The 27,409-nt window shown below is 43.9% G+C and overlaps 2 protein-coding genes across 5 annotated transcripts in view; both read right to left on the minus strand.

The window, feature by feature from the left end:
• PITPNC1 (phosphatidylinositol transfer protein cytoplasmic 1) overlaps positions 1-27,409 on the minus strand; it is a 248,986-nt gene that overhangs the window by 48,677 nt on the left and 172,900 nt on the right. For all 3 annotated transcript variants that reach the window (XM_019637713.1, XM_019637715.1, XM_019637714.1), the window contains exon 6: positions 3,209-3,304. In XM_019637713.1, the coding sequence (XP_019493258.1) occupies positions 3,209-3,304 (96 nt within the window). The remainder of the gene's footprint in view (positions 1-3,208; positions 3,305-27,409) is intronic.
• Positions 11,434-12,166, minus strand: LOC109380296 (60S ribosomal protein L29). Of its 2 annotated transcripts, XM_019637717.1 has the most exons (2): positions 11,677-12,162; positions 11,434-11,616 (listed from the first exon to the last, which is right to left on the minus strand). In XM_019637717.1, exons 1-2 carry the CDS (start codon positions 12,154-12,156, stop codon positions 11,566-11,568), a joined length of 531 nt encoding a protein of 176 aa, XP_019493262.1. In that variant the 5' UTR covers positions 12,157-12,162; the 3' UTR covers positions 11,434-11,565. The 2 variants fall into 2 exon arrangements, with proteins under 2 accessions (XP_019493262.1, XP_019493261.1); XM_019637716.1 differs by having other exon boundaries at positions 11,434-12,166.

Below are 27,409 nucleotides of genomic sequence, written 5' to 3' on the forward strand. Positions count from 1 at the left end.
ATAAATAAATAAATAAATAAGAAACCTTAAGGCTCCAGAACAGGAGGGGTGGCTCTGAGTGTGAGAGCTGAACCCAGAGTTCCTTTCATCTCCAATAATCTGCTCCTCCAGGGCAGGGTTTCCCAGCCGCGGCACTACTGATGTTTAGGGCTACATAATCCTTTGCTGTGGAGACTGTCCTGAGCATTCTAGGACGTTTAGCAGCATTCCCGGCCTCTACACACTAGTTACCAGTAGCATCCTCCAAGTTGTGACAACCCAAAATGCTTTGGGACATTGTAAGCGTCCCTGTGGGTTAAGATCGCCCTCAGCTGAGAACCACTTTTCTAGAGGACAGTTTTTCATTCTACGACTGATCACACTCTTCCTCTTCAAACTTGCATTCCTTGGTTTCCTTCTCACTCTCTGGCCAATTCTTTGGACACTCCTGGGGCCTCCTCACTCTCTTCCTGATTTTCAAATGCTGCCATCCCTCAGTACTTGGACCTGATCCCCTTTCCCACTGCACTTCCATGCTTTCTCCCTCTCATCCATCCCCAGGATTGAAAATACCTTCTATCTGCCAGATACTCCCACATTTGTCTCCAGGCCAGACCTCTCTTCTAAGCTCCAGACTCATTTCTATTTGTTCTAGATGTCTCACTGGCCTCACAAAATCCATCCATCTTTCTCTAAAATCCATTCCTCTTCTCATCCCCATCTATCTGTTGTCCAAGCCATAAACCTTAAGGTCATCCTGACTCTTCCGTTTCTCTCATCTTGATATCCAGTCCATGGCCAAACCCTGCCAATTCTATCAGCAGAATAAACCTCAAAACCATCTGCTCCCAGCTCTCCAGTTCCAGCCACTATATAACCTAAATAGCCAATAATGTGGATAACTCCAACGACTTCAGTGATTTCCTTTCACTCTGCCCCTTTCCAGTCCATTCTCTATCTAGAGCGATCTTTTAAAAGCTCAAATCAGATCATATGATTTAATTACTTGAAAGTCACTCCATTACACTTGAATAAAATCCACATGGCCCCATCCTCCTTCCCAACCTCGCTTTGGGTCGTTCTTCCTTCGGTTTCCACTGCTGCCTCCACGCTGGTCTTCTTTTGCTTCCTCATGTGTGTCACCTGGGGGCTCCCACACATGCTGTTACCTCCACCTGGAGCACTATTCCCCAGCTGTTTTCATCCTGTGAGTCTCGGCATGTCATCTCTTCCAGAACCTCTTTCCTGGTCTCATCCTTTTAAATTCAGTTTTCTTATCACCATCTCTCCCTGCATGATTCTTCATGGCACTTGTGACTTTTAACTCCATATGTCCTCACGTGGTTATTTTTTTTCTTGTTTGGTTCTCCTGCTAGACTGGAAGTGTCCTGAGGGAAGGGGCCCTCAGTATCTCTTCTGCTCAGTGCTATGTCCCCATCTTAATATGTGACACTCAGTGAGTACTCAGTAAGTATTTATTGGATGAATGACTATTCACCTCTCATTTCCTTGGTCAAACTGTATGCAGAAAAGAATACTTCATGACCCAGAGAAATGAATTTTCGACTATGAAGCACAAAGAATAAGTTTCTAGAATGTCTGTGTCAATGAAAAGAAGCTTTCCAGTGGTGGTTCTTGGGAACACGGAGCACAGGGAAATGAGTCAGGCACAGTTGACTAGAAATGAAACTTATTGGCGTCATCATTAGTATTCCATATCTGTCCTAAGACTTTTCACAGAATCGGAGGGAACTTCCTGAGTAACAGACAGGACCCCCCAAAGCAATCTAAGAGGAAGAGCTGGGATTAGTTCAGTTTTCTGGCAACACTCACTTCCTGGAAGGCCTGAGCTCCCAAAGAGGCCAGGATGTCCAGGAAAGACAGCCCTCCACCACCCGGACGCCAGGAGCCACAGAAGTGATGTGCCAACAGTTTCATCCAACATGTTGCATGAGGATTCCCACATCACCGAAATAAGAATTGGTGGACTTGATATGAAACCACAGAAATGTCTCCCCTGTAGAACAAGGCAAGGGGAGGCCAGATTTCTCCTTCTCTTAGGCAGGTCCACAGTTACTCTGAGAGCCTTTCACTTTGTTTTCCTGAAAATTCATGAGTGTGGCTGGCTGTCGTGTGCAGTGTAAAGGGATGACGTTAAAAAGCTCAGCCTTTGAGTCGAACCTGGAGTGATTCACATCAGCCTCTCCCAACTTTGAAGAGACAGCCAGCTGCAGAGCACACGCCTGCAATTCAGCAGCTCTGCATTTGCTAAGATCAGGTCAGACTGTGACATCTGAACGAATCCCAAAATGTGGAGGCAAAAAAAAAAAAAATCTGAACCACATGGGGAGCTCAGTTTGTGCAATGGTGGAATATATTTTTCACAGGTTTATTTATTGTGCCTTAAATCAGCCTTACTGAATCTGAAAGAAGAGTTTCAAGGTCCACCCATTATGGCTCAAGGACGACTCTGGGGCCCTGAGTCCAAACATATTGTGATTGGCTGCGTGTTGCTAAACAACAAAAATAGCCCTGCATCTGCTGTCCTTGCCGGGCTGGGCTGTTATTTACAAGGGGATCACCCAAGTTCTGTCAGCAGCCATTAATACAATACTAATGGGATATAAATGATGACTTATACCAACAGTAAAATAAAAAGGCTGGATTGAGGCAAACAATGGATTCTAGTAGGGTGGAAGCTGTAGAGAAAGATATTCTCTTAAATTTATTCTCAGTCAAGATGAAAAAAATCTTCCACGAAGGCACTTCCTGCTTTGAGAGCAAGGTTCATGCTGGGATGAGCTGCCCAAGTTCAATATTCACTGAGAGGGAACTGATGGAGCATTTTGTGTTAGACCTCAAAGATGCAAATAAAGATACACAGCCCCCGCCCTCAGGAAGCATGCAGACAGAGAGATAGGTTGTGTAGAAGCCAGAGGTGGCTGCTGTTTTTGTTAGAGGCCAATATATTGGATAGTTCAGCCTTTTGAATAATGGCAGAGCTGGGGAGACGGGAAGACTAAATTGAACTTGAGTGGCAGTGCCATTAATGGGCCTGGAGGAGTAGGGACTTAATTTTGAGACTCACAATTAAGAATCCAGCAAGATGTGAAACCAAATTGAATCAGCACAAAGACAGATGGAGGTCTCCCAGGCTAGGCTGGACTTAATAATATTTGTTGAATAAATGAATAAATCTCTTCCACATGTCATCCCATCTATCGCTTACCTCAGATTCTTTGTAGTAACGTTCTGGAATATCATCGCAGGCAATATCAATAAAGCAAACTTCTCTCTCGAGGTCTTTGGCTTCACTGTCAAAAATCTGAAAGGGCAGAGCAACAAACACATCAAAGGTTAGTGATACCAGGTGATATCCTCAAGGTGTCCGCAGGTTGGCACACCCATACCTGCGGAGGACTAACACCCCACAGAGCGCCTTCACATGGCTCAGTGCCCCTGGCTAGTGCTTTCGACCTGTCTCAGAGTGTGTGAGAATCATGAGAGGCTTTGATTCATTGCCTACGTTTTGTCACATCAGAGGCAGGTGTAGCATCAATCACTGCGTGGTGAGGGGTAGAAGAAAAAGGCTGTTTTTAGAAGTTCAAGAATGAAGAAATATCTCTCTTCCAAAAGTCTTGTCCAAAAATGACATCTGCTGATTTTTGGCAGTGAAGCTGAACAAAGGGAGGAAAGAGGCTTAAAAAAGGTCTGGCTAGCTATGAGGCATAGAGCAGTAATACAGCCCAAGATTAAGAGAAGAAAAAAAAAAGTGGTTTTTATTTTCCATTGGAATTTTTACATATATTTAATTTCATAAATAACACATGCTCATTGCAGAAAATGCAGATAAACAGAAGAAAATAAAGACTGTCCACAGTCCCAATACCCAGGGGGTAAACATGGTATTCTCCTTGACCGTTTAAGAGCACGGTTTCCTTGGTACTTGAAGTGGTAAGAAAGCAGAACTTGGAAAGATACTCAGATGACTTTCTGCCAGTCTGCTCTAGATTTCATGGGCCAGACTGTCTATCACTTGCAAAGAAATATGTAAGACAGCCACATATACAGATAAAAATGTTGGTGGAAAGAGTAGGTTCCTCTAGTTTTCCCAATTGCCGTTTTTCTGGTCTAAAGGGATGTTTTTGCCAGCACTTTTGAAAAATGGTAAATAGATTAAGTTTGCAAAAACCACTTCATCCTTGAAGGAAGTTTTAACTGTATCCCCACTTCATTGTTTAGCTAATTCCAGCAGGGGGATCTTCTGTTAATACTAACTAAATCTGACTCTTCAGAAAGGAATGGAATATTTTGGAAGAACAGGGTGGGTGATTGACTAAAAACACTGTCTTGACACAAAATTGGTGCCTATTAATAATATATCACTCACAGGAAAGCAATGGCAGGGCTCTTTACATGCTATGCTCTCCTTGGTTTGATTGTCAAGTTGAAACAGTATTCGTCCTTTCCAAATGCTTTCTGAATAATATTGGTGTTGGTAATTATCCTCCAAGTCTGCTGTTTGCTCTGTTGCTTATTTTCTTTTAAAATGGTTGGAGACTGGATTCTTCAGACTGGTCCAAGGAGATTAAATTAACTGCCCAGCCTGACCTGAGGTGGCCACTGCATTTTCCTTAAAGGCAGGGAAAGATTGGTTCTTGGATCAGCTCTGATTCCTTCCACTGCCACTTGAAGTCAAGTGCTTTGGGACCCTCCTGAGGTGTTTGGGAGGGACTGGTGGATTGCTTTGAAATGAAACATACGGTGGGGAAACAAGTTCAAGTTTGAGTGGAAAAATAAGTCGTGAAATGAAATCCTGGGTCTCAGGCTGTTTGTGTGTTTCTCTTGCTTTCTTTTATGCATGAGTCTCTTTTAAGTGCATGCCAAGAGAAGAAAGACACGTGCCTTATTAAGGAAACAAAACAAAATGCAACACCCCAGGGGGAAATGAGCTTCCAGAGAGTAAATTGAAAAAGAAGTTAGAGAGGTTTGACATTTATTGGTGGTAAAATTTATGGGACTGAAAGAAGGGGAAATAAACAGGGGTTAAAGGAGTTAGTGACAGATGATGTGGCTTTTCCTACTTTAATTCAAACATTTTTGATCACCAGTTATCACATTGCCTCACAGCTCCAAATTCACCCTTTGGTCTCTGCTCTGAGATAATGGACGGGGTCCTGTAAGCACTTCTCTTTTATAGCGAGTACATTAAGCCATGTACTAGAGGGACGACAGCAGGAAGAAGGAGGCTTCTCTCCCTGGTTTGGGTTTTACTCCTGTTGCAGACTATATCAGGAAAGACATTCAGTGCTGCCATCCCAGCTGCATGCCCAGAGTGCTGAGCTGCTTGGTGATCTTGCAGCCCTTCACTCTGGCCCGCCTGAGGCTGGCACCATGCCACCCAGGCCTGGCATTGGCAGTGGTGCTGATTCTACACACCTGCCATCAGCCTCATCTCATTGGCGCCCAGAGGGCTGTTTTCAGCTGCCCAGCAACTGTGGACCAGTTCTGGTCCCAGCAAACATCTCTGCCATCCCATGGGCTACAACCACGACTTCTCCAATGAAGTCTGAGCCCCCACTGTGGAGAGGGGCCCCTTCTCAGTTGATTCTTCTTTGGATATATTCTCCCTCTGCCTTGGGTACCCTTTATGAGGAGAGTGTTATTATCCCCAAATTTCACATGAGAAACCAAGGCTCAAAGGAGTCCAGAGCTTTGCCAGAGGTCACACAGCCAGTCGGCAGGGAAGGTTAGATCCAGGGCGAATCTCCAGCCTTCACCACCAGGCTCCTCCAGTGATAAAAGGCTGCCTCTTGGCACCCAACCGAGAAGATAAATATCAGTCAAAAGTGCTTGCTGCTTCTTTCCAGAAAGATGAAATTGGAATCTGGTTCTCCTCCTGCTACTTAGAAAATGTATGTCCTGAGTAGCTGTTACTGGGAACCCCCCAAAGACTGGGAGCTTTTCTTCTCGTTGAATAGCTGAGGCTGCAGCAGCGTCTATGTAGGTACCACCTTCAGTTCAAATTCTGGTCTCCTTCATTAGTGTGCTATTTAATTATTGCATTGAAGTCCATGAAATGCCAAGCACCTTGGCAGTCACTGTTTCAGGGTGGGGTTCCCCCACCTGAACAAAGCCACACACACAAAAAAATCACTTTGAAGACCTCCATGTCCCCTTTAGGCTTGAGATTACAAAGAGTCATAATTTCCAATAAATAATTAATCTCCCAATGACTAGAGATGTGAGGAGATGCTCTTAGATGCTCCCTGAGTGCCTGCGGAATTAATGGAAGGCATTAGCTTCTACCTTCCAAAGAGGAATCTATGACAGGAGTATTGCTTATTAACTGATCTGAGTTTCCTTTCATGAGCCTCAGTTCTATTTCCTTGGCTGTAAGCACCTAACTTTCCAGAATTCCTCATATACAGCTCAAGGTGGAGTGGAAACCTGGTATTGGCTGACAGGTCCTACACAGGTATCAGGAGACCCGAGTTTGAATTCAGTGATCTCCTCTGTGTAACCTTAGGGCAGGCCCTGCACCTCCTGTGGGTCTCGTCTGCAAAATAAAGGCTTAGTATAGATGGGTAAGGATCACGGAGTTGTGAAACATCCTGGAATTTGGAATGGTATCCAAAATTTAGGGAGGTGCTTTTTCTGGAGAGAGCGGCCACTTTCATCTGATTATCAAAGAGATCTGTGGCCTCGGTGAGGTTGAGATTAAGGGACCCAGAAGGCCACCGACACTCTTTCTAATTGAAATGTCTTGTGATATTGACTGACCTCTGGGTCAGATCAGTCTCCCAGGTCTTGCTCTTTGGCTCTCTGCCCCTTCACCCCACAGCCAGCAGACTTGGTGGTGCAGAGGGGCTGTGGCAGCAGGGAACCAGGAAGTGGTTGGAGGGCATCATGGTGTGGTGTAATCAGAGGCCGCAGCTAGGGTGAACCAGTGTAATCTTTATGCCCAGTTTAGGGCATGATCCAGAATTAAACCAACGCTGTTATAGTCAGAGGCTTGCCAGGTCCCAAAGGAAAATGGCAAGAGTAAGTAAGTATTCATTTGGGCTTCCCAGTGGCTGCGACAGCAGCTGCCAGAACTCTGGTCCAACCACCGACTCTTTGAGGTAGAGTAAGAGATCTGCTGAGATAACTTTAGGACAAGATGTATCTTGTTGATACAGCAAGTCAAAGGTCTGTCAGGATGGCATCATTAGGCCTTGGGAGCTTCTAAGGCAGAATTTGTCTCCTTCTGAGATGGGAGTTGGGTTTGGGAGTTGACTGTGGTACGTTCCCTACATCCCCTTATAAGAATGTTCCCATCTTTGGTTATTTAACAGAGACATGCCCACCCATGGATCATCTGCAGGGCGTTTCAGTGCCAATTGGTTGACTCTCCTAACCTCCACCTTCTCCCCCACCCCCACCAGGCAATGAACACTCAATAAACAAACTCCTTTTAATATGAACTGAGCAATACTACAATGAAAAGGCAAATCTCCTGAGTAAATACTATCTTATAGATTCCAAAATAAAAAGAGTAATTTTCCCTTTCTTGTAAAGCATTATGAACATTAAGTATCAAGTATCTTTAGAATCTTCATATATTTTGACCTAGTAAGCTTCAGTTTTGGAGAATTTATCTTAAGAGCTTAAATACAGGGAAAGCTTTATGCACAAAGATTTTCACTGCAACATTATTGTAATGGTCAGAAAAAAGAGACGGGGAGAGAGCAAACAGCTCAAATATCCCAGTATGGGAGAATGGCCAAGGAAATGATGTTAAATCCATTTGATGAACTATTAGGTAGCCATTAATAACTCCATTCTTAAAAAAGATTTTCCCAGAGTGCACACATGGAGGTGGGTGGGATAGAGAAAAAGAGGTGCCCCCTAGTTAATAAGGCAAATGCTGAGTCATGAGGTCATAACAACACACCAGACTTCTTCCTTGAACAGCAGTGTCTTTCTGGATTCTGTAATCTCTCGTTTTGCTTCTAGATTTTGTGATCTCTCTTGTTACAGCCCACTGAGGTGAGAGCACTGTGTACGCGGCGTTCCGAAATCCACCATCCTGGGAATCCGGGATTCAGCAGTCCCTTTCTCTATAATGGTAACTTTTGTGGTTTACGATCCAAGTTTAGATGGGAACTTTCTGTACTTGCTGCACAATTTTTCCATGAACCTAAAACAGCTCTAAAAAACAAGGTCTGTTATTAAAAAAATAAATGGGGGATGGGGGGAATCCAAGCTCAGCAGCTGTGTGGATTTTATGTTCCTGCCATCTGCCCAAGTTACCAAGGATGCAGGTAGGGGTAGTTGATCAGTAGGGATTGTGAGAAAAATCTACCAGTCATTTTCTTTTACTGTTCAGATGTGATTAAGAGGACACGTCTGATCTCGGAAGAGGACAAACCATCCTGGCTAAGCCACTGCTCTCCTCTCACTTTATATTTCATTGCACTTGGGAGGTCTTGGTGGGGGAGGGGAGGAGAGTTGACTAAGACATACCAGCCAAGAACAGATCAAGCAAGAAGGCACACAGGAACCAGAATATTTGTTTTAACAATGCTTCCATTTTAATGCCCTAATGATTTGCAAAGTGGCCATGGGTTTTGTGGAGGGCAAGGGACTGTGGAGCCACCAGAAGCTGGAAAAAGCAAGAAAAGATTCTTCCCTAAAGTCTTCTCAGGGCACATGGCCCCACTGACACTGTGATTCCAGATTCCTAGCCTCCAGAACTGTGCAAGAATAATTTTTTTTTTAAGGCCCCAGTTTGTGGTAATTAGTTATGGCAGCTCTAGGACATGGATACAACTCTGCCATTTTTTTTTTTAAGGACCTCTTCCTTCCATTCTCAAGATCAAGATGAAACTCTCAGTCTCTAGAATTGGAAAAGCTGGCCTCCCGAGAGGCCTCACTGTCCTGAACTTTCGTGAATGCAGGCATTCAGGCTTTTCTTTTTTTCTGTTCTGTTATTAAGTGTGTGCAGGAAGAAGAGAGGGGTTAGAAAGCGAAAAGAAAACTTGAAAGAACACACTAAATGTGGACTTCAGACTGGTGACGAAGACTCACTCCTAAACCAGACTTTAGTTAAAGAAAAAAATTGTTCATGACACCTGTTCAAGACGGTAAGGTAGAGATTTATCCTTTTCCTGTCACCGCCCTCCTCAAAGGTTGCAGAAAAGTCAAAACAGCAGACAGAAACCTGATGCCAACAGTACAGAAGAGACAGGAGGACAGGAATAATGTAGGGCATTGCTCATCGGTGAAGTGCAAAATCAAAAGCTGCTGATACGTGCACCTGAGGAATGAGAACAACTGAGAGAGAAAAGAGGAAGGGATGCCCTGGAAAGTGGGGGGGGACAGAGGTCTCAGGGTAAAGAGCATAAGAAACTGAATGTGAATTCACAGCACAATCCCTCTGAGGGAAGAAGGGATACTTCTTTCTATTACAGAATTGGTGTCTAGAAAGAGCTCCAGCAAATCCGCAGACGATTGGGAACCCATTTTGTGCCATGACCTGAAGTGACTGCAGGGAACAACGGCGAGCCCTGGCTCATTGGGGTGAGAGGAAAGGTGAGGAAGAAGATTCAACAGACAGGAATCAAAGTGACCGATGAGAAAAAGATTCTGGCTGGAGAAACAATGTTCTAATAAGGTGCTCCTTCAGGTCATGGCAACTAATTAAGAAAAGGAGAGAAAAGTACATGAAAGCAATGCCGAGGGGTCACAAATGCTATGACTCAATTCATTTACTAAAAAGCCTCCCCCCACCCTCACCCCATGGCACAAAAAAGGCTTCTAAGTTATGGTTCCCAGGGCATCTATGTAACAAGGCTCTTTTCATAAGCTTGGTCTAATGTCAGTACAGAGCAGCCCCAATCCGAATTCTTCCTCCAGGCCACCGCCCCTTGGGACACGCAGACTGTGTCATGAGACCAGGCCAACGTTTCACATGGGCACGTGTGGAGACTGGCACCTAGGCAGTGTTCAGTTTCCTCGCAGTATGATCAATAATGCTTCCTAATATAAGTCACAGAGGCTGAGCTGAAAATAGTTTCAATTTCTCCTAGTTCCTTCTTATTTCAATTCACAGGGTAGGCTCTGGGAACTAGTACTGCTGGTTTTCTCAAGCAGACGAATCAATTTTTAACCCGGAAGCGTTTGCAGGCGCGCTTTGAGACAGCCCTCAACAGCCTCAGTGTTTGGGGTTTGCCACATCAAGGGGACTCTGATCCCCGTCTTTCCCCAAATCGCTTTGGAGGCTAAACAATGAATCCTTTGCACAAAGAGGCAGAGTTCCTGACACAGAAAAATGACGGATACTCGCTTTTCCCCGAGAAGCCACTAACTCAATCTTGAGGGCAGAGAATAAAATACTGAGCTAGAGCTGGCTTGCTGAGGCCTGCGCGATGGTGGGGCTACACCCAGACATCAACACACACCAGGAGAGTGACAAGAAGGCTGCCAGCGGCCTTACTCTCTAGAGGCCAGAGTTTCCTTCCCTTGTTCAGCAAACAAGTGTCCTGAGGTACTTCAGAGCCTTGTGCCTTCGTCAAGCTCATTCCTGGCATGCCTTTCTGGGCAAAACAATGGGATGGGCACCAGCCCAAAACCACTTAAGCCTCATGACAGATTGCATCAACTGTCAGAAAAAACAAAGTAAGGGAACAGATTGTTACATTTTCCTGGTAGGTTGTATTTTGTTTGGTTTTCCCTTCAGTGTAGACTGGTTCTAAATACCTCCCAAGGCAAAGTTAGGGAACGACCCAAGGTCTCCTGGCTGAGCTCCACGGACCTGCCCCAGGCAATTGAGCAGAAGGTTCCAGAAGGAGCTCTCCAGACATGGGTAAGACAGACATGGGCCAGCAGATGGGGCGGGGTTGGCTTCCTGAGCTCTTCCCAAGGGGGTGGCATAATTAGGCCAGAGGCCCCTGAAAGGGCCTCCTTTCTGTTTTCTTCCAACGTGAAGGGGCCTGCTATGTCATCCCTACCTGGACGGACCAGCTCTCAAATATACCATTGTGAATCAACTTGGAGCTGTCTGTCATGTCATTCTAATCTAACCACCTTTTCTTTTCTCTTTTCCATCTTGTAATACTCCTTCGTTATAGAAAATATAGTGAGAAACGTGTAGAGAGAGAAAATATAGTATGGTGGCGATGAGCCTGGACTCGAGTCAGCAGACCTGGAGTTAAGACCAGGCTCTACTCCTTGGCTGGGTGACCTGGGTACGCTATCGAAGACAGCTGGATCTCACTTTTCTCATCCATAAAGTAAGAGCATTATCAGTTCCTCCCTTAATGAGTACTGGTGAGGCCTCAATGACATAAAGCAGATAAAGCCCACTTTATTTTGACCTGACCACGGTAAGTGCCCTGTTAATATTAGATGTTTAGTCTCATGAGTGGTGGCAGGATTGGGTGGTGGTAATCACCAGAAAGCCAGCACACATTTTTTTTTTTTTTGACAGATCCTGCCTCAGCTTTATTTGCACAAATAGCTCAGGAGGACACCAGCCCCATGCAGACAGCAGCCCAAGGGTCACACCAGTCCTTCCATCCTCACATTGGCAGACAGAGGCCTCTACTCTGGAGCCTTCGTGGGAGCCTGGGCACCTTTGGGAGCTGGAGCCTGGGCACCTTTGGGAGCCGGAGCCTGGGCACCTTTGGGAGCCGGAGCCTGAGCTGGAGGCAGAGCTGCAGCTGCAGGTGTGGCTGGGGCCTTGGTTTGAGCCTTGGCCTTTGGCCGGCAGAGCCTGAGACCCTTGGCAATGCGGGCACGGGCACGTTTCCCAAGCTTGGGGTGGGCGATGTAGGCAAGGTGACTGAGCTTGCGGCTGCCGCCCTTGGGGATCTTGGGCTTGACCTCCTTGGGCTTTGCGAGGGCCTTGATGGCCTCAGCCCGTGCACTCATGGCCTTGGCGTTGCTGGCTTGCATCTTCTTCAGCCCCTTCTTGTTGTGCTTCTTGGCAAAGCGCATGTTCCGCAGGAACTTGGGGTCCACCCCCTTAAGAGATTCGTATCTTTGTGATCGGGGTTTCTTGATGCCGTTTCTGTGCCATTTTCGGGACTGGTTGTGCGTGGTGTGGTTCTTGGACTTGGCCATGTCTGCACCCAAGCCCACAGCTCCCAAACCCCCGGGACCGGAAGAGAAAAAAAAAGCGCCAGCACACATTTTTAAGGTCTGAATCACATTTCAGTATATGGCTGTAACATAAATGAACCAATCTGTTCATTTAGTGTTTAAGACCTTGCCTTTTTCCCCCCGTTGTTTATACTACTACAGTGAATACCTGTAATAAAACGTTAATCTTTGATTGCTATTGACCTAACAAATCTGTATATCCCAGACACTTTCCCTGAATTCCAGGCCTGTTGATAGCAACTGACTCTTGGACACCAATCTGGTTTTACTCAAAATTAACATGTTCAAAACTACATTCATCATCTCCATCCCTGCCCCTTTGGTTTTAAGGAGTTGGCTCCTCCTCTTGTGGACCTTTAATCTAAGGGAGAAATTTAGGTGTCTTCCTAGGCTCTTATTTTTCTCATTCTCATATCTGGTCAGGCACTAAGTCCTATGAATTCCACTGCCTCCATATCTCACCAATCCATCTCCCTGACAAACTTTCTATTCTCTATCTCACCTGGACAATGGCAGGACCCCTAACTTTCCTTTCTCCTGAGACTCTGGTTTCCACACTCCATCCATCCATCTATCCATACACCCACCCATGAAGTTTTCTTCTCAATATGCTAGAATGGTTTGTTCATCACCCCGGAACATATCGGTTTATGGTGGAAAGAGTATAGACCAAGAGTCAAAATATCTAGTCTTGGCTCCATGACGTAGGAGTTATGTGGCCCTACAAACTCATAAAGCCTCCATTTCATCATCTGGAAGTGAGCACTCTTGTGTCTTGCCCCATCAGGACCAGGTGAGATAATGGGTGTGAAGGGGCTATGAAAATTTCAAAACGCTACACAAATATATGGACTTAACACACTTGGCCTCTATCTGTCAACTCACACTGTCTAGGATGTCCTGTTTCCTCTCTTCCTTGATTCAAGCATGGCCACTCACTCCTCTGAGCATCAGGCTTCCTAACAACTCACTGTTTCAACCTTCCAAGCCCTGGCTGTCACTCCACCTTTTGCTCTAAAGGCCTTTCCCCACCCTATCTGCTTGTGTTACACTAATTCATCTTCCAAGGTCATGGCCTCTGCCAAGCCTTTCTTGATTACCTTTTAGTAAAGCAAATACACACACACACACACACACACACACACACACATACACACACACACACACACATGCTGACTGGGGGTGTCAAAAAAAATGTATACAAGTGGACACTTTGGTCAACGTTGCTCAAGCAGTAGTTCACTGTAATCAGAAGCGTCTGGATACTGATGGTAACCACTTTGAGCATCTCTTGTAACTGCAGAAGTCAAATGTGACTTATATTCACCTTTTGTTATCGGTATATATTGAGTAATACAATTTTAATACAGTTTTTCCCTTTATTAAAATGTGTACACGTTTTTGGCACCCTTGGTATATGAACTCATTTTGAGGGGTAACATATGGCTATGGTTAAATTCTCAGGCTCCCAGAGATCCCAATGCATAGCTCCTTGATGGAACTGCCAGAGGAACACTGCTTCTAGCAAGTGGTTTGTCTCAGCTGTTGCTACTTTTGTTAAATTAGAGAGTCATAAATCATTAACACTCAAAGAAAGGTTGAACGATTTATCTTTCAGCTCCAGGCTTTTGAAATCTCCCCAGCTAAAACCCAATCGGGCAAATGGCGATAGACGCATTGCGATTTTTGTTTTAAAATACATTTACTTACCAAACTGGAGAAGCTAGAGTTAATGTCCTAGTTGTATTAGTTTGGATAGCTGCCTGGACATGGAAGATGAAATAACCTTGACAGGTGACAGCAAAAGTCTATCATTCCAGTCAATTCTGCCAGTCATAACTAGTAACGTCCCAAGGGCTCTAGTAAAAGATGGTCATTGCCTCGGTCCCATTAGTGCCCCAGCCCTATAAGTATATGTGGCCCCAGCAGTGGTGAGGAATATGCTATTCAACTGATGTTATCTCATTCATCAGTGCATCTCTCAGACAGTCTTATAATATTTTGTATAAAATCGAAGCTCAACACTTCATTTTTTTTTTTTTTTTGGCTGCTGAACTTAACTGTTGGGCTAAAAACCATCAACTTGGAGTTTTGACATTAGCATTTGTTTGCTAGTAGTTGATTCATTTTGTTGCCTGCCAGCAGATGACATCTCATTAACCAACAAGTCGTAGCAGATGTCAAAGTTTAGAAAAAATTTGTGCGAGAAAAAAGAAAACTTGAGAAAAAGTCCACCCACGAAATTTCCTTCTTTTTACAAATTAGGAAAAATTATTGCCAAGTTTAAGTTTTGGGGCCGAATCCCTTGGATCAAAGAATTGTTGGAGAATCATGCCTCAATACCAATGACAACAAGAAGCTGAGCGGCAACTTAAGAAGATCCTTGCACAGAACATGCCCTTCCAGCATGTTCTAAATAGCACTTTGCACTTCAATGTGCACACAGATCACTTGGGGAAACTTGCTAAAATGCAGGTTCTGGTTCAGTGGGTCTGGAGTAGGTCTGAGACGCTAATTAAGTTCCCAGGTGAAGCTGAAGCTAAGATTCTACAATATAAACATCTGATAATCGGGGGGAATATAATCTTAAAGCAGAGAATATGGAATGAGGAAACTACAGAGGCAAAGTGGAGGCCAGATGGAATTCCATCCTGGAGATGGAAGCCACTGTGAAATTGTCAGATTTGGGGTCTAAGTCGATCCCCTCAGGCAGCTCTGTGGGAGATGGGTTCAGTAAGAGACTGTTGTAGAAAAGAGATAAGGACCTTAACCAGGGCAACAGTAGTTGACATGGAGAAGATAGAATAGATGTGATATTTAGAAGCCCGAGCTATCCAAATCGAATTCTCAAGCTTAGCAACTTGGGTGCAAAAGGCAAACAGAGGCAGGGAAGTCGGCCTCTTTTCCCTAATCCAATCAGACCCACTTCTGCTCTGAATGAGCCTGTTTGTGAAGGCTTTAGGAACAGTTGGCTGAAGCTAGAGGCCAGGTTAGAAGAAGCCCACTGTTGCCTCTGCTCTGGGAATCTTCTTGCTGTCTCTGAAGGTGACTTTTCAGAGCAGGCAGCCATTGTTCCTTTTCCAGGGCTAGAAGAACATGTCAGCCTGAGCCTCGGGCGGCCCCTCCCACTGGCCCCCAACACCGGCTCTGGGATGAACACAGCTTGGAAAACGGAAGGAGGCCAAAGTCTTCCCAAAAGCCAGAAAATTAAACAGGGAAGCCTTACATGTTGGGGAAGGGACATTTTTTAAGTCCACAAAGACCCAATATCGTTAATACAGAATTCCTGCCAGAGAAACACAGCCTGAATCTACTCATGAAAATACAAATAGGAAAACTCAAGAATGAGGAACAGCCACAAAACATGGCCTGTACTTTTCAAAATGGCAGTGTCACGAAAGACAAACCCGAGCAATTGCTCCCGATTAAAGGAGCCCAAAGAAAGCGACAACTAGATGCAGTGTGTGTGCCTGCATGGAACATGAATCATGAAGGTTTTGTCCTGTTCACTATAAAAGTCATTATTGGGACAATTAGCAAAATGTAAATACGACTGTATCAGTTAATAACATTGCATTAATGTTCAATTTCCAAAACTTAGTCATTGCACTACGGTCAGGTAAGGGAAAGTTCTTGTTCTTAGGACACTTACATTGTATTTAAGGGTGAAGAGGGTCATGATGTCTGCAACTTACTCTCCAAGGGTTCTGGGAAAAAATAAGTTAATATTTATGGAAAGAGAGAGAGAGAGAGCGAGAGAGACCAAGCAGAGGTAGGAAAAGGTTAATAGTTGGCGACTCTAGACTCACTGTTGCATTCTTGCCACTTCTCTGTAGGTTTGAAATTTTTTTAAATGAAAAGGTTAAAAGACAGTCACAAGAAATTGCTGGTTTGGAGAAAGCAGCTACAATGCCAGAGGCAACCTCTGAGCAGGAAAACTGGGCACATCACCCAGTGTTGAGAGTTACTGGCAGCAGAGAGCCGCCTGCCTGCCCCTCCGCGATGGTCAGGCTCTGGGCGGTCAGTGCCCCATGCCCTGAACTAGGGGGTGCGCAGTCCCAAAGTTCTCTTGGAAAAGGCTCCCTTGGTTCTGCTGCATCATGAAAGTCCTGGAGCTGGCTCCTTCTCCTGAAATCTAAAGGGAGAAGCTTCTTAGAAAAGCAGTGTCCTTGTAAGAGATCTTCCTGATGAAGATCTCCCTGGAACGATGTGCCATCATTCCAGGGAGCGTGCACCACCGGCTTCCAACCACTGCACATTTCTTCCTCAGAGCTCCATAAGGCAAGAAGGTAGCACCCCAAATTTTTGCCCAAATGGTGTGTCCTCCAACTCCAAGTGGGAAAATGGGCATTGCTGGTCATTATTTTCCCTCTGCTGGAGGTAACGTAACCATTCCACACATGGGCCCACGAAGGAGATCAGAGTGGGGCTGGTTGGAAGGGTTTCTGCAGATTATTTTAAGGTCAAGCCACTGCCAGGTTTTCAGACAGACAATAGTTTGTGTCTATGCTTATATGGATATTCCAGAACAATCGAAAGGAGGGTTGCTAAACAAGAACTCTTTCGCATCATTCCTCCTTTTTTCTTTCTTTCTCCCTTTTTATTACTTTTTAATTAAAAGGAAAAAAAACCTCTCCTGGCGCAGAGCCTAAAATCTCTTACTTGTGATGCTAATCTCTCCTCCTTGGCTTCAAGCCAGCACTGTTGGCTCTGTGCCTGTTTAATATCGTGGTTGCTGATAGCAGGTTGTGTCAGCATTTCCATTATGAAGCTCAGCTTTACAAATGTTCTTGAGATGGATGTACAGACTCTCAGGCAAAGGGTCCTTAACTCCAAACCTGGTCAGCCAAGTGTGGGTCCAGCATCTCTAGCCTGCATTTATATATAAACCTTTTCTGTCAAGATTACTTGGCCTCTAAGAGTGTTTCTTCAGAGCTTTGGGGAAAAGCCGGTTTTCTATACTATGCTTCCTTCTCTAAACATCTCTTCGAAGACATTTGAATTAGTTTGGGTAAAAAAACGTCTTTTGTCTTAACGATTAAAAAAAAAAAAAAGAAAAGAAAAGAAAAAGAAAAAGGGGAGAGGGTTGGCCGGTTAGTTCAGTTGGTTAGAATACAGAGCTCATACCACCGAGGTTGCCGGTTTGATTCCTGCTTGGGCCACTGAGCTGCTCCATCCACAACTGGGTTGAAACAACTACTTGACTTGGAGCTGATGGGAAAAACACACTGTTTCCCAATAAAATTAAAAAAAAAAAAAAAAAGGGGGTGGTGGTGAGAAATGTCACGTTGGGTATTTGAGGAAAGAGTATTTTCCTCCAAGGCTTGATCAAGAAAATATTTTTGTCTCTTTCCTCTCATTTCTCTCAACCCCCCATTTTCATGACTTATGTAAGACTTGTTTACATACTGAAGTCTTTCAACCAAGTACTGAATAATTCCCTCAGTTATCACCTATTGCCCATTCTTCCATTAATCCAGATAGCAAGTTTAGGGCAGAAAGCTTCCATCACTGACACTTCCCACAGGTCCACTCTGGCCACAGGATCTGCTTCTTGGCAGCTGAGGTGGAGTGTGGAAAGAGCACAGGACACAACCAAGACACTGGGGGACCTCAGCTGTGTCAGTTATTAATTGTGTGGCCCAGGGCAACTTATTTCAACATCTCTCAACAGCTGTGCCCTCATCTGCAAACTGAGCATAACAATATCCACCTTGCAAATGTGAACTGAGATAATCCATAGCACAATGCACTTAGCTATAAGTGTTAGGTATGAGGCATTGGTGCTGGTACCCTCCATGAGTGCCTGCTGAATTCACTTGAATGCCTGAGAACTGCGGGGGGCACTTTTCTGTCTGGCACTGGAGGAGTTTTCCCATCCGGTTTGAAGAGCTGTCTTCCTGCTCATTACTTATTAGTCTCCATTAGGACTCTCGGGCGGCACAACACACAACAAATACAAGGACTTACTGGACAGCCTTTACTGACCACTAATGTAATTTAGAGGGAAGACAGAAAATACAGGAGCCACTAATGCAATTTCTCCTAACAACTAACATCTTCATTAAGAGAAGATTGGGAGGTTTTTCAGGATATATGAAAAAACAAACAAAACCCCCCATCAACACCATGAGGGCTCTCTGGCATCAGGGGCAAGGTCTGTCCCCAGGCTGGATGGCGGCTGCCAGTTGGCAGGTGGCGTGTATCCAAGGACTTGCACAGACTACGGAAAATCCATAAACAGTTCAGGACAAAGACTTTTGCAGAGCTGTCTCTCTCCCCATGTGGTGAGATATGCTGAGTAGTTTGGGCTGTGGATATTTTCAGATGTCCTTTGGCCCTTGATCTCAGCTGAGGAAGGTCCACGAGGACCAAAAGGTAGAAAAAATGAATAGAGTTTGCGGCTCAACTTTGCTCCTGTCAAGAAGCCCTTAGGTTTATCATTAGCCTGGTTTTATTTTTAACTTATTTCCTTTGGGTGTCTCTTCCCTATCATGGCATTTCCACCTAGATCCTCTTTCTCTCAGAATCTCATCATCTTCCTCTCCTTCTGCACCTGCCGCCAGCATCTTGCTAGTAGCTTACCATCCTTATCTTCTTATCTTGGGGTATCTGAACTTCAGCCAGACTCAAGATGACCCTGTCCCTGAGCTCTGTCCTTCCACCCATATTTGAAGAGATGCTTAAAAAGCCATTTTCCATTTCAAGATTATGTGCTGCCCTACAAAACTTGGCAGGAGAAAAAAAAAACACCTTGACATTGCTTCTGTAATAGGGGAAGGACTATTTTTCTTTTTTCACTATGAAAATTTAAACCTTTAGCCAGGCTTTAAACATTCAGGTAGCGGCTTCCACAGCAGCCTTACAATTCCATTTTTAGAGCCAAATATAGCATATTAATTACATGAGAGCTTATGTTCCGAGGCCAAACTAACCAGAGTCAAGTCCCAGGTCTGACACTTGCTACCTCCGACCTTGAGCGGACCCCTTGCTCTCAAGTGAGCCTCAATTCTCAGCTGTAGAACAGAGATAATCATAGTTACGGGGATTTGGTAAGATCACGGCTATAGACAGGTTAGCGGGTTGCTGAAGAGAAGCTCAGTACATATTCCTGCCAATATCCATCCTATTATCATCGTTATCACCAGCTAATATCCATATCACTATCATCATCATTACTTCCCCACTCTTGAAGAAGTTACTTCCTAGTTGGGGTCTACTGGTTTACCTTCTACCCCTTTGCCTTCCTTTCGCTGAGGGGCATCAGAGAGCCTACTTGCTCCACCTGTACTTTGCAAAAAAGCCATCAGATGGGGCCCTACCATCATCACCCAAGTCAGCAAGTGGCTCCGGGTCTGGACTTTGGAACCTGGGGAGAAGGTGTGAGAGGACAATTGAAATCGGTGATGACTGCAATTTGAACAAATGAACCCACTGGCTCTGGTTAAGAGGTGGTCCAGGGTCTGCAATGCAGCCCACACCACAGCCCTCATGGCTTGGCACGTGTGTGATGAGCTGAGTCACTGGCATAAAGCAGAGGACAGGTACTCCTTCAGAATATAGATCTCAGCATTAATGAGGCAGCATATTTAAAGTCATTCATCAATGCATTTCTAGAAAATAATTATCAAGACTCCCTGAGGGAAAATTCCTAGAGGTTAGTGGTCACTTGTGGAATGATTGGCACTTTTCAGGTCCCCTTTCTTTCCAGGCTTAAGCTTTCTAACTACAAGGCCTCACTGCTGATGGGTGTTATTCACCATCTGGAGAACGCTGGCCCCTCAATGCACTGAACAAGGTCCAAGAGGACCACAGTCAAGATTCTGACTTACCCCAACTCATGCCCACATCTTTGTGTTTTCAATTCTATATGGGCCACCCATCCATAGGCCTAATTCTTTTTCTACTTCTCTTGCAATGACCTTCACCTTTATTCTCCTTCCTACTTAACTTCTTCCCAAGCCCCATCCTGGTCTTGAATCTCCTGGAGTTATTCTACCTCCGAAATCTGAACTCTAATTACTTCTTCTTCGACCTCAACCTCAATCCTTTCATTCTCACTCCCAGGACGCCTTCTCCTTGACCTTGCTGAGCTCTCCCATCCCCGAGAGCCTCCACTGGACTCCAAGGTTCATTCTGACCTTCACTCACTTACTCATTCAATTTTTCCATTCCCCGCTGCACCGACTCTGAAAGCAAATCCTGAATCAATTCAACCATTTCCTCTCTTCCTACATGCAGGCTGCAAAGCACAGCTGGGGAAATGACACAATTACTTAGGCTGGTGGCACTAACTCATTCAAAATTTCCCAAATCACCAGACTGTTAAACCTTTCAAGTAATCCTTTCACTCTTTTGGAGGTGGTTCCCTCATTTATTTCCCATGCGGGTTATCTTTGACCTTCATCATCCTCCATAAGCCCCCTTTCTGGTCTCCTTCCCTCTCAGTGACTTTCTGCCCCTCTTTCTCCACCCTATTGGCATACCCTTGCCTGCCCAGCCCTTTCTATCTTGGAGGTTCATGAAGACCGTTTGCTTTCTGACTTCTGGGAGCAGGCTCTTTCAAACTCTCCTTCTCCTGCTGGCTCCTTCCTCTCAGTATTTCACTGCTAAGAGTTAATTTATGACAGTAAATCTATCAGTTGATAGGCCCACATTTATTTTTTTGCATCCCACGCCTTCCCCTGTGTTGACTTTTTAAGTATATTCCTTCATTAACTTTTTGCATCTATTATTGCTAATCCGAAGTGCACCGTCTGGGTTATTGCTGTTCCTTTGTATATGATCTTTTTCTCCTTTGAAGTAGTTTTCAAGAGCTTTTAAAAATCTTTAATACTCTACATACAGTTTCATCACAGTGCAATGAGGTATGGATTTATTTTTGTCTATCTCCTCAGTATTAGAGTAATATTAGAGGGTGGCTAGACTGCTGAGGGTGAAATCCTACCACCTAGCTGTACAATAACCTCTTATCTCAAGGTTATTAGAGGATTAATGAGTTAATACATGGAAAGCACTGAAACCTAAGTGCTCAATAAGTGTTAGCCATTATTTCTATTATTCAAAGTATACTTTTGATCTGAGTTTTCATGTCTCTCAATTCTAGAAAGTTCTCAGCTTTTATCATTTCAAATTGCTTTTTTCATTTTTCTGCTCCTATGAGATAATCATATGGCAACTCACAACTCAATTATTAATAGCTAATAAATTTAGCTATTAAAAAAACTTTATATTTCTGTGCTATGAAATGGGTTGTATTCCTCAATATTATCTTCCAATTCACTAATTATCTCTTCAGTTGTATCTAGAGTTTATCTTAACTATGGAGTCTTTCATTTCAGTGACTCAGTTCCCAAGTTTCTAATTGCTTTTTTCAAATCCTCAGTTCTTGTTTTTTTTTTTTGTTAGTTTCTGTTTAATTTCTCATTCCTTTAAAATGGATATTATTGGGTTGTCGGGAAAGTCAGGATGTATTTTTTCTATGTTTTTCGTTGCAAAAATGCATCATATCTTTTCCAACAACCCAATATTTCCTTATTTTCTTCTTTGAGCGGCAAAAACATACTATTTTCATCAGATTCATCTATAAAATTCCATTTGCATTCAATTCATGTTCTGATTGTTGATCATACTGGCTATCTTTCTTAATAATTGGTTGTAGGATTTTTTGGGGGTGGGAAGCTTTCCTCTTTTTTCTCTTTTTCCATCTTCACTCCCTTCCCTACTCCTTCCATCAATCTTTAGGTTTTATAGTTGCCTTCAAGAGCAAAACCAGTGCTTTAAGCCATGGCAGTCATAGGAGATTCTTTCAGCCTCTTTTCACCAGTGGAAGAGTCCCCTCCAGGCCTCTTTCTTCAAACAGTGAGCCTGGCCCTGGTCCCCTATTTTGCACGGAGCATTTCTACTTCCATTTGACTTATCAGACCAATATCAACACTTGCTATGGCCTGCCCCAGACTCAGAGCCTGGCCACTCCATGCACCCCCATCCTCCTGAGCTTCTGTCCTGTCTCTGATCTATGAGCCCAGCTATATCATTTTGGTTTTCTATTTTTGTGTTGTATCTGTTGTTGCTATGTGTTTGGAACAGGAGATGAATCAGAATATGAGCTTGTTTTCTACCAAGATGGGAAATCTTCCACAGGCTTTTCCCTTCAACCCTGAGTCCCTCTCTGATTCAATTCCTTTTCCTCCTTTCAGAGCCAAGCATTTCTGAATTCTTCTTTGGTACACTGCAAGCTGGGTTCTGTGCCCACATTTCACTCATTTTCATAAAGGTCACTGATGACCTCCTTATTGCTCAATCCCAGGACCTTTTAAATCCTATGTTCCTGAACTATGTTGCAATTATCATTGGTGACATTTCCTTCCTGGCATTCTCTCTTTCCGGGGCCTGGTGAATCCCTAGCATCCCAGTTCTCCACCCACCTCTCAGGGCGCTCCTTCTCATTCATTTTTATGGGATGTTCTTCCATTGCCTTCCCCTTTAATGTTGAGCTTCCCACAGGCTCCAGCCTTTCCTTTCTTCTCTCTTTACCCTACACATATCCTTTAGGCAGTATTTTCCATTTTTATGACTTCAAACTACTTTTGCTTTATGACTTCCCAATCTATGTCTCTAGGTCTCAGCTTTGGATTTATATATCCAATTTTGTACGGGTTCTTTTTCACTGAATTTCCCATGAGCACTTCAAACTCAACCAGACCAAAACTAAACTCATCAGCCTCTCCTAAACCACTTAAAAAAATTCCTTGTCTTGGTGGCACTACCACCTATCCATGACAAAAACCTGAATTATCCCAGACCCCGGACCCAGACCCTTTATCCAATCCCATCCCCAAATCTAATTAGGCACCAATGTCTCTCCTGCTTCCTAATTAATTCTCTCCTCTTTTTTTGCTGTTATTGCTTTAAATTTTGGCCTGCATTTTGTCTCATCTGATCTACTGCAAGTCTCCTGTTTCTCAGCTAGTCTCTCCCTGCATCACAATCCTGCCTTTTTTTCTAGCCTCCTTTTCCACCCTGTGTTCTCTGCAGCACCTACCACATTATGCTGCAATGACAGGACTTGCCTCCCCAAACTACCAACTCCTGATACCAAATACGTGCTCAGCAAATGTCTCTGGTACAATGAATTAATCCACTATTGAGATCATCCTCTCCTTTCAAGGCAAAATAAAGGACTTCTCAAGAGTCTCACTGCAAAGTTAAGACAAAAGGATTGAGGACAATAACTGATATTTACTAAACATCTATTACCTGTAGGAAGTGTGATAGGTGGTTTACATCAATTATTCGGTTCAGAACATTTATTATCATTTAAAAAACTGATCCAAAGGGGAACGGAAAATCCAGGGAGAAGAATCTTTAAAACATAAGAATTGACCACATCTCGGGGGAATAAGGGAACAGTCTTCACACCAGAAGACTTCACATTCTTGTCAATTTAGACCAATGGTTGGGAACAATACAAGTAAATTAGGTCTGCTGAAAACAGCTCCATCTCTCAGGGCTTGGACTGACTGCCCTTGAGACACCGTAGGACTCTTCAAGTACATTATCCCAACTTTACAGGGAGAAACCTGTTAAAGTCTTTGAATGTTCTGCCCAATCAAACCACTCCGTGACTTTGGCCAATGTAACTAAACACCTGTTATCGGGAGGGGCACTGGCTTGGAACAAGATAAAGCACACAGAGTTGGAAACGTCCTTACTGTTGGACATTCCTATTTGCATAAGTGAATGGTGTTAACTTTTCCTCACTGTACCTTCTGTTCCTCAGTGCCCCATGGTGCAAACTTCCAGGGTGGATACCAGAAGACACAGTCTTCACGGCAGCAAGAGGACAGATTTGGCAAAAAACAGAACTCTCAAAAATCTGTAGCTAGAGGGAGTCACTAATGAATTTTTTATCCTTAATTGTATAAGAGAAATATTGTTTCCAATAGTAAGATTTTTTTTTAATAGTAAGAGCAAATCTTAGAGAAAGCAATACAGTTATAGGAACTCCTAGCTAAAGCAGAATATTAAATCTCCCTGAGTATCATATGACTACTTTAATTTTTTTTAAAGCAATAACTGTTTTCTATTCCAAACGGTTACAAAAAGCCTCACCAAAGGCATGCTATGTGTGCAACTGGTGTATTTGGTTTAATATCTTCTATTTCAAGACACCCAGGTGGTTCTAAACAAATTTAGGTGGGCGCTGAAAATAAGACTTCACCCATAGATCAAAATTAAGTTATAGAAAAAAAAAACACCAACAATCTTTCCAGTGTCCTTCGTTGCTGAAGACGTTCCTTAATCCATTTCATATTTTTTTTCAATATTTCACTCTAGGTTTGACATGCCAACCAAGGTAAAGTTGAGTTAAAAAACTCAAGTTAAACTCATGACAGATTTCTGATTTCCTGTGAGTGATAATAAAACATTTTAGCATTAAATAGATTATTTATTTTCACCCCTGAGTATCTACTCCATGATGGTATTTAATTAATGCTTTTCAACATCTAGTTATTAATAATCTGATCGGCATAGCTAAAGAAAATTAAAATTACTCCATATTATGGTCTGCATATTCCAAAGATATTTATGACTGTCTCTTTAAAGGGTTGGGAACAAGGTGAAATTTTCAGATGTAGCTCTGTGAGGTTTATATTTAATAAGTGTATGTACCAAATGGCTGTAAAGTCTGATGGACTATAGACAGGCCTTCAATAGGCATTAATGGGGGAATATGATTTAAATATAATGTAACAGCTTAATATTGCTCAGACAGAATGGCTATCAGTCTCAGAAGAATTTGGTGAGAAACAGCTGATACGCTGCTTGGTTAAAACACAGGGTCTGCAAACAAGTAGAGCACATAGAAGCAATGCTTTCAGTGCATCAAAAGCAAAAAAAAAAATTGCTTTGAAACTATATCTATTGGAAGTCATTAGCTTCTTCTCCATAGGTCATTTCCTATCACAACCTTGCCCCATTTTTTTTTAATAATAAAAGACTAAAACACTAGTGGAGACTTAGTCTCTGAAGGTGTTTATCAGATAGATGGCATCCGGGGAATTCAGAGAGAAATCTCTTCACAAAGATGATGGCTCTGAACCTATGAGTAGAGAAGATTCAACTGTTTCTTTTTCAGAGCTCTATCAAGTCATTCACGTTACTAGGAAGCCGGTCTGTGCCCTTGAAAAAGTTACCTACCAACCTCCCAGGCCTGAAGAACTGAATAGCTTATTATTCAATGACTTTCCTTTGGCAGAATCTAGTACAGTATGCTTTATATGCAAACACTATTCAGTGCTTAGATTTACTGTTCAGACATCTCAACATCCTGTGCAGGAGGAAGTCTCATATTGCATTCACAGAATCAAAGACACTACCGGTTATACCACCGAGAAAGAAAAATGCTGCCATTTACAACTGTATGATGCCATCAACTCTAACATGCATCCCATTGTTAGGGCTGTTAAAACATTAAAAAAAAATTTTAGACTTGATGAAATATGGAAACACCAATAGCAGCTAACACACTGAGCACCTACTATGTGTGCCAAGCACTGTGCTGAGCACTTTTCATGATGAACACATTTAATCTTCACAAGTACCCAATGAATGGGAACTGTTAGTATACCCATTTACAGCAGCACAAAGAGGTGAAGTAACACACCTTAACCAGCCACTAATTGGCTGACCCAGGAATCAGACCCAATTGGTCCAACTCCAGTGCCTGCAGCCTTCATCCCTTCACCATTCTGCCTCTATCTTATTTTTTTCTTTTTTAATTGGGGAACAGTGTGTTTTTCCAGGACCCATCAACTCCAAGTCAAGTAGTTGTTTCAATCTAGTTATGGAGGGTGCAGCTCAGTGGCTCATGTGGGAATCGAACTTGGTGTTATGAACACTGCGCTCTAACCAACTGAGTTAACCGGATGCCCCTGCCTCTATGCTCTTTTTTCTTTCTTTTTTTTTTTTTTTTAAGCTGAGCCATCCTGCTACCTGTTGGCAGCTCAGCGGCTGCTCAGCTCGGGCTGGACTTGAACTGCTGTTGCTCAGAGCTCAAACTCCTGAGCGAGCTCTTAACCAACTGAGCCACTCGGCCGGCCCCTGCCTCTATGCTCTTGATTACTATGTTGGACAGGTGGCTGTCACCTCTTGGAGCCAAGATGTGCCCCTTCAGGTAAGTGAGACCCAAGGAAGGGCTGGTTCTAAAACTGGAACTCCCAACTTCCAGGCAGAAGGCCCCTAAGCACAGGGCTCCAGGCAGCGACCACTCCCTGCCCCACCTTGGAAAACTGAACTCAAAATGCTCCCAGGGACATGTGACTTCAAAATGCACATCTAAGGGTGCCCCATCTTGGATGGTGGGAAAGGAGTAGAGACTGCAGACTTTGGAATAAGAGAACTGGGGCTGGCCAGTGGCGTGCTGATTAGGAGTTGGCTTGGGACGCCAGCTCTGAGCAGCAGGGCCCAGGTTTGGATCCCACATGAAGACCAGTGATGCTGTGCCCTCTACATCTAAGATGGTGAACAACAGCTCGACCTGGAGCTGGGCTGCCGTGAGTCGCCGGAGATGGCGTAGGCTGCAGCCCCTGCTGCAGTGGGCTGCCCGTAAAGCTACAGTGAGTGACCAGCAGCCAGCGTGAGCAGCTGTCCAATGGCCGACGTGCAACTGCCTCACCCAGGAAGAGCGCAATGATAATACCAACATGGGCCAGTGAAGCGACGTCCTCCACAACTAGACTGAAGAACAAAAGGTCAGGCAACTTGTCTGTTCCCCTTCCCCGATTCCCCATCACTATTCTCCTCCCCCCAACTCCCCAATAAAATCTTAAAAAAAAAAAAAGAAATACGAGAACTAGCACCTTCCCTCTGAAAGAAGTCCACCAACAATTTCTCCATTTGCAATCTCCAAGGGTGTCAAGTGGTTCCAATGAAGCATAATTGTAGTTAAAGAAAGAACCACTATTTATGGAGTATATGACACGCATCATCTTATTGAGTTCTCCCAATACTCCCTGAAGTAAGCATCATTATTCCCTTTTCACAGCTGGGGAAGTTCAGAACAATGAAGTCCCATTATCAACAGGCTTCAGAACCCTGCTTTGGAACCTGTTTGGTCCAAGGCTGGTGAGTTCTCTGAATCGAGTACATTGTCCTGCTCCACGGGGCTGGCCAGCTGCTGCTGGCCTTGGCAGATTCCTAAAGTGTCCTCGTCCAAAACGCTCTAAGACTCAAAGGTTGCTGGCCAGCATCTGTTGGAGGCAGTCCATTCACTGAGGTA

This window comes from Hipposideros armiger, unplaced genomic scaffold, assembly GCF_001890085.2.
Source record: "Hipposideros armiger isolate ML-2016 unplaced genomic scaffold, ASM189008v1 scaffold_34, whole genome shotgun sequence".
Taxonomy (NCBI): domain Eukaryota; kingdom Metazoa; phylum Chordata; class Mammalia; order Chiroptera; family Hipposideridae; genus Hipposideros; species Hipposideros armiger.

Excerpts from the sequence above, each read along its gene's own strand:
- LOC109380296 (XM_019637716.1), bottom strand. The coding sequence starts at position 12,156 with ATGTGTGCTGGCGCTTTTTTTTTCTCTTCCGGTCCCGGGGGTTTGGGA.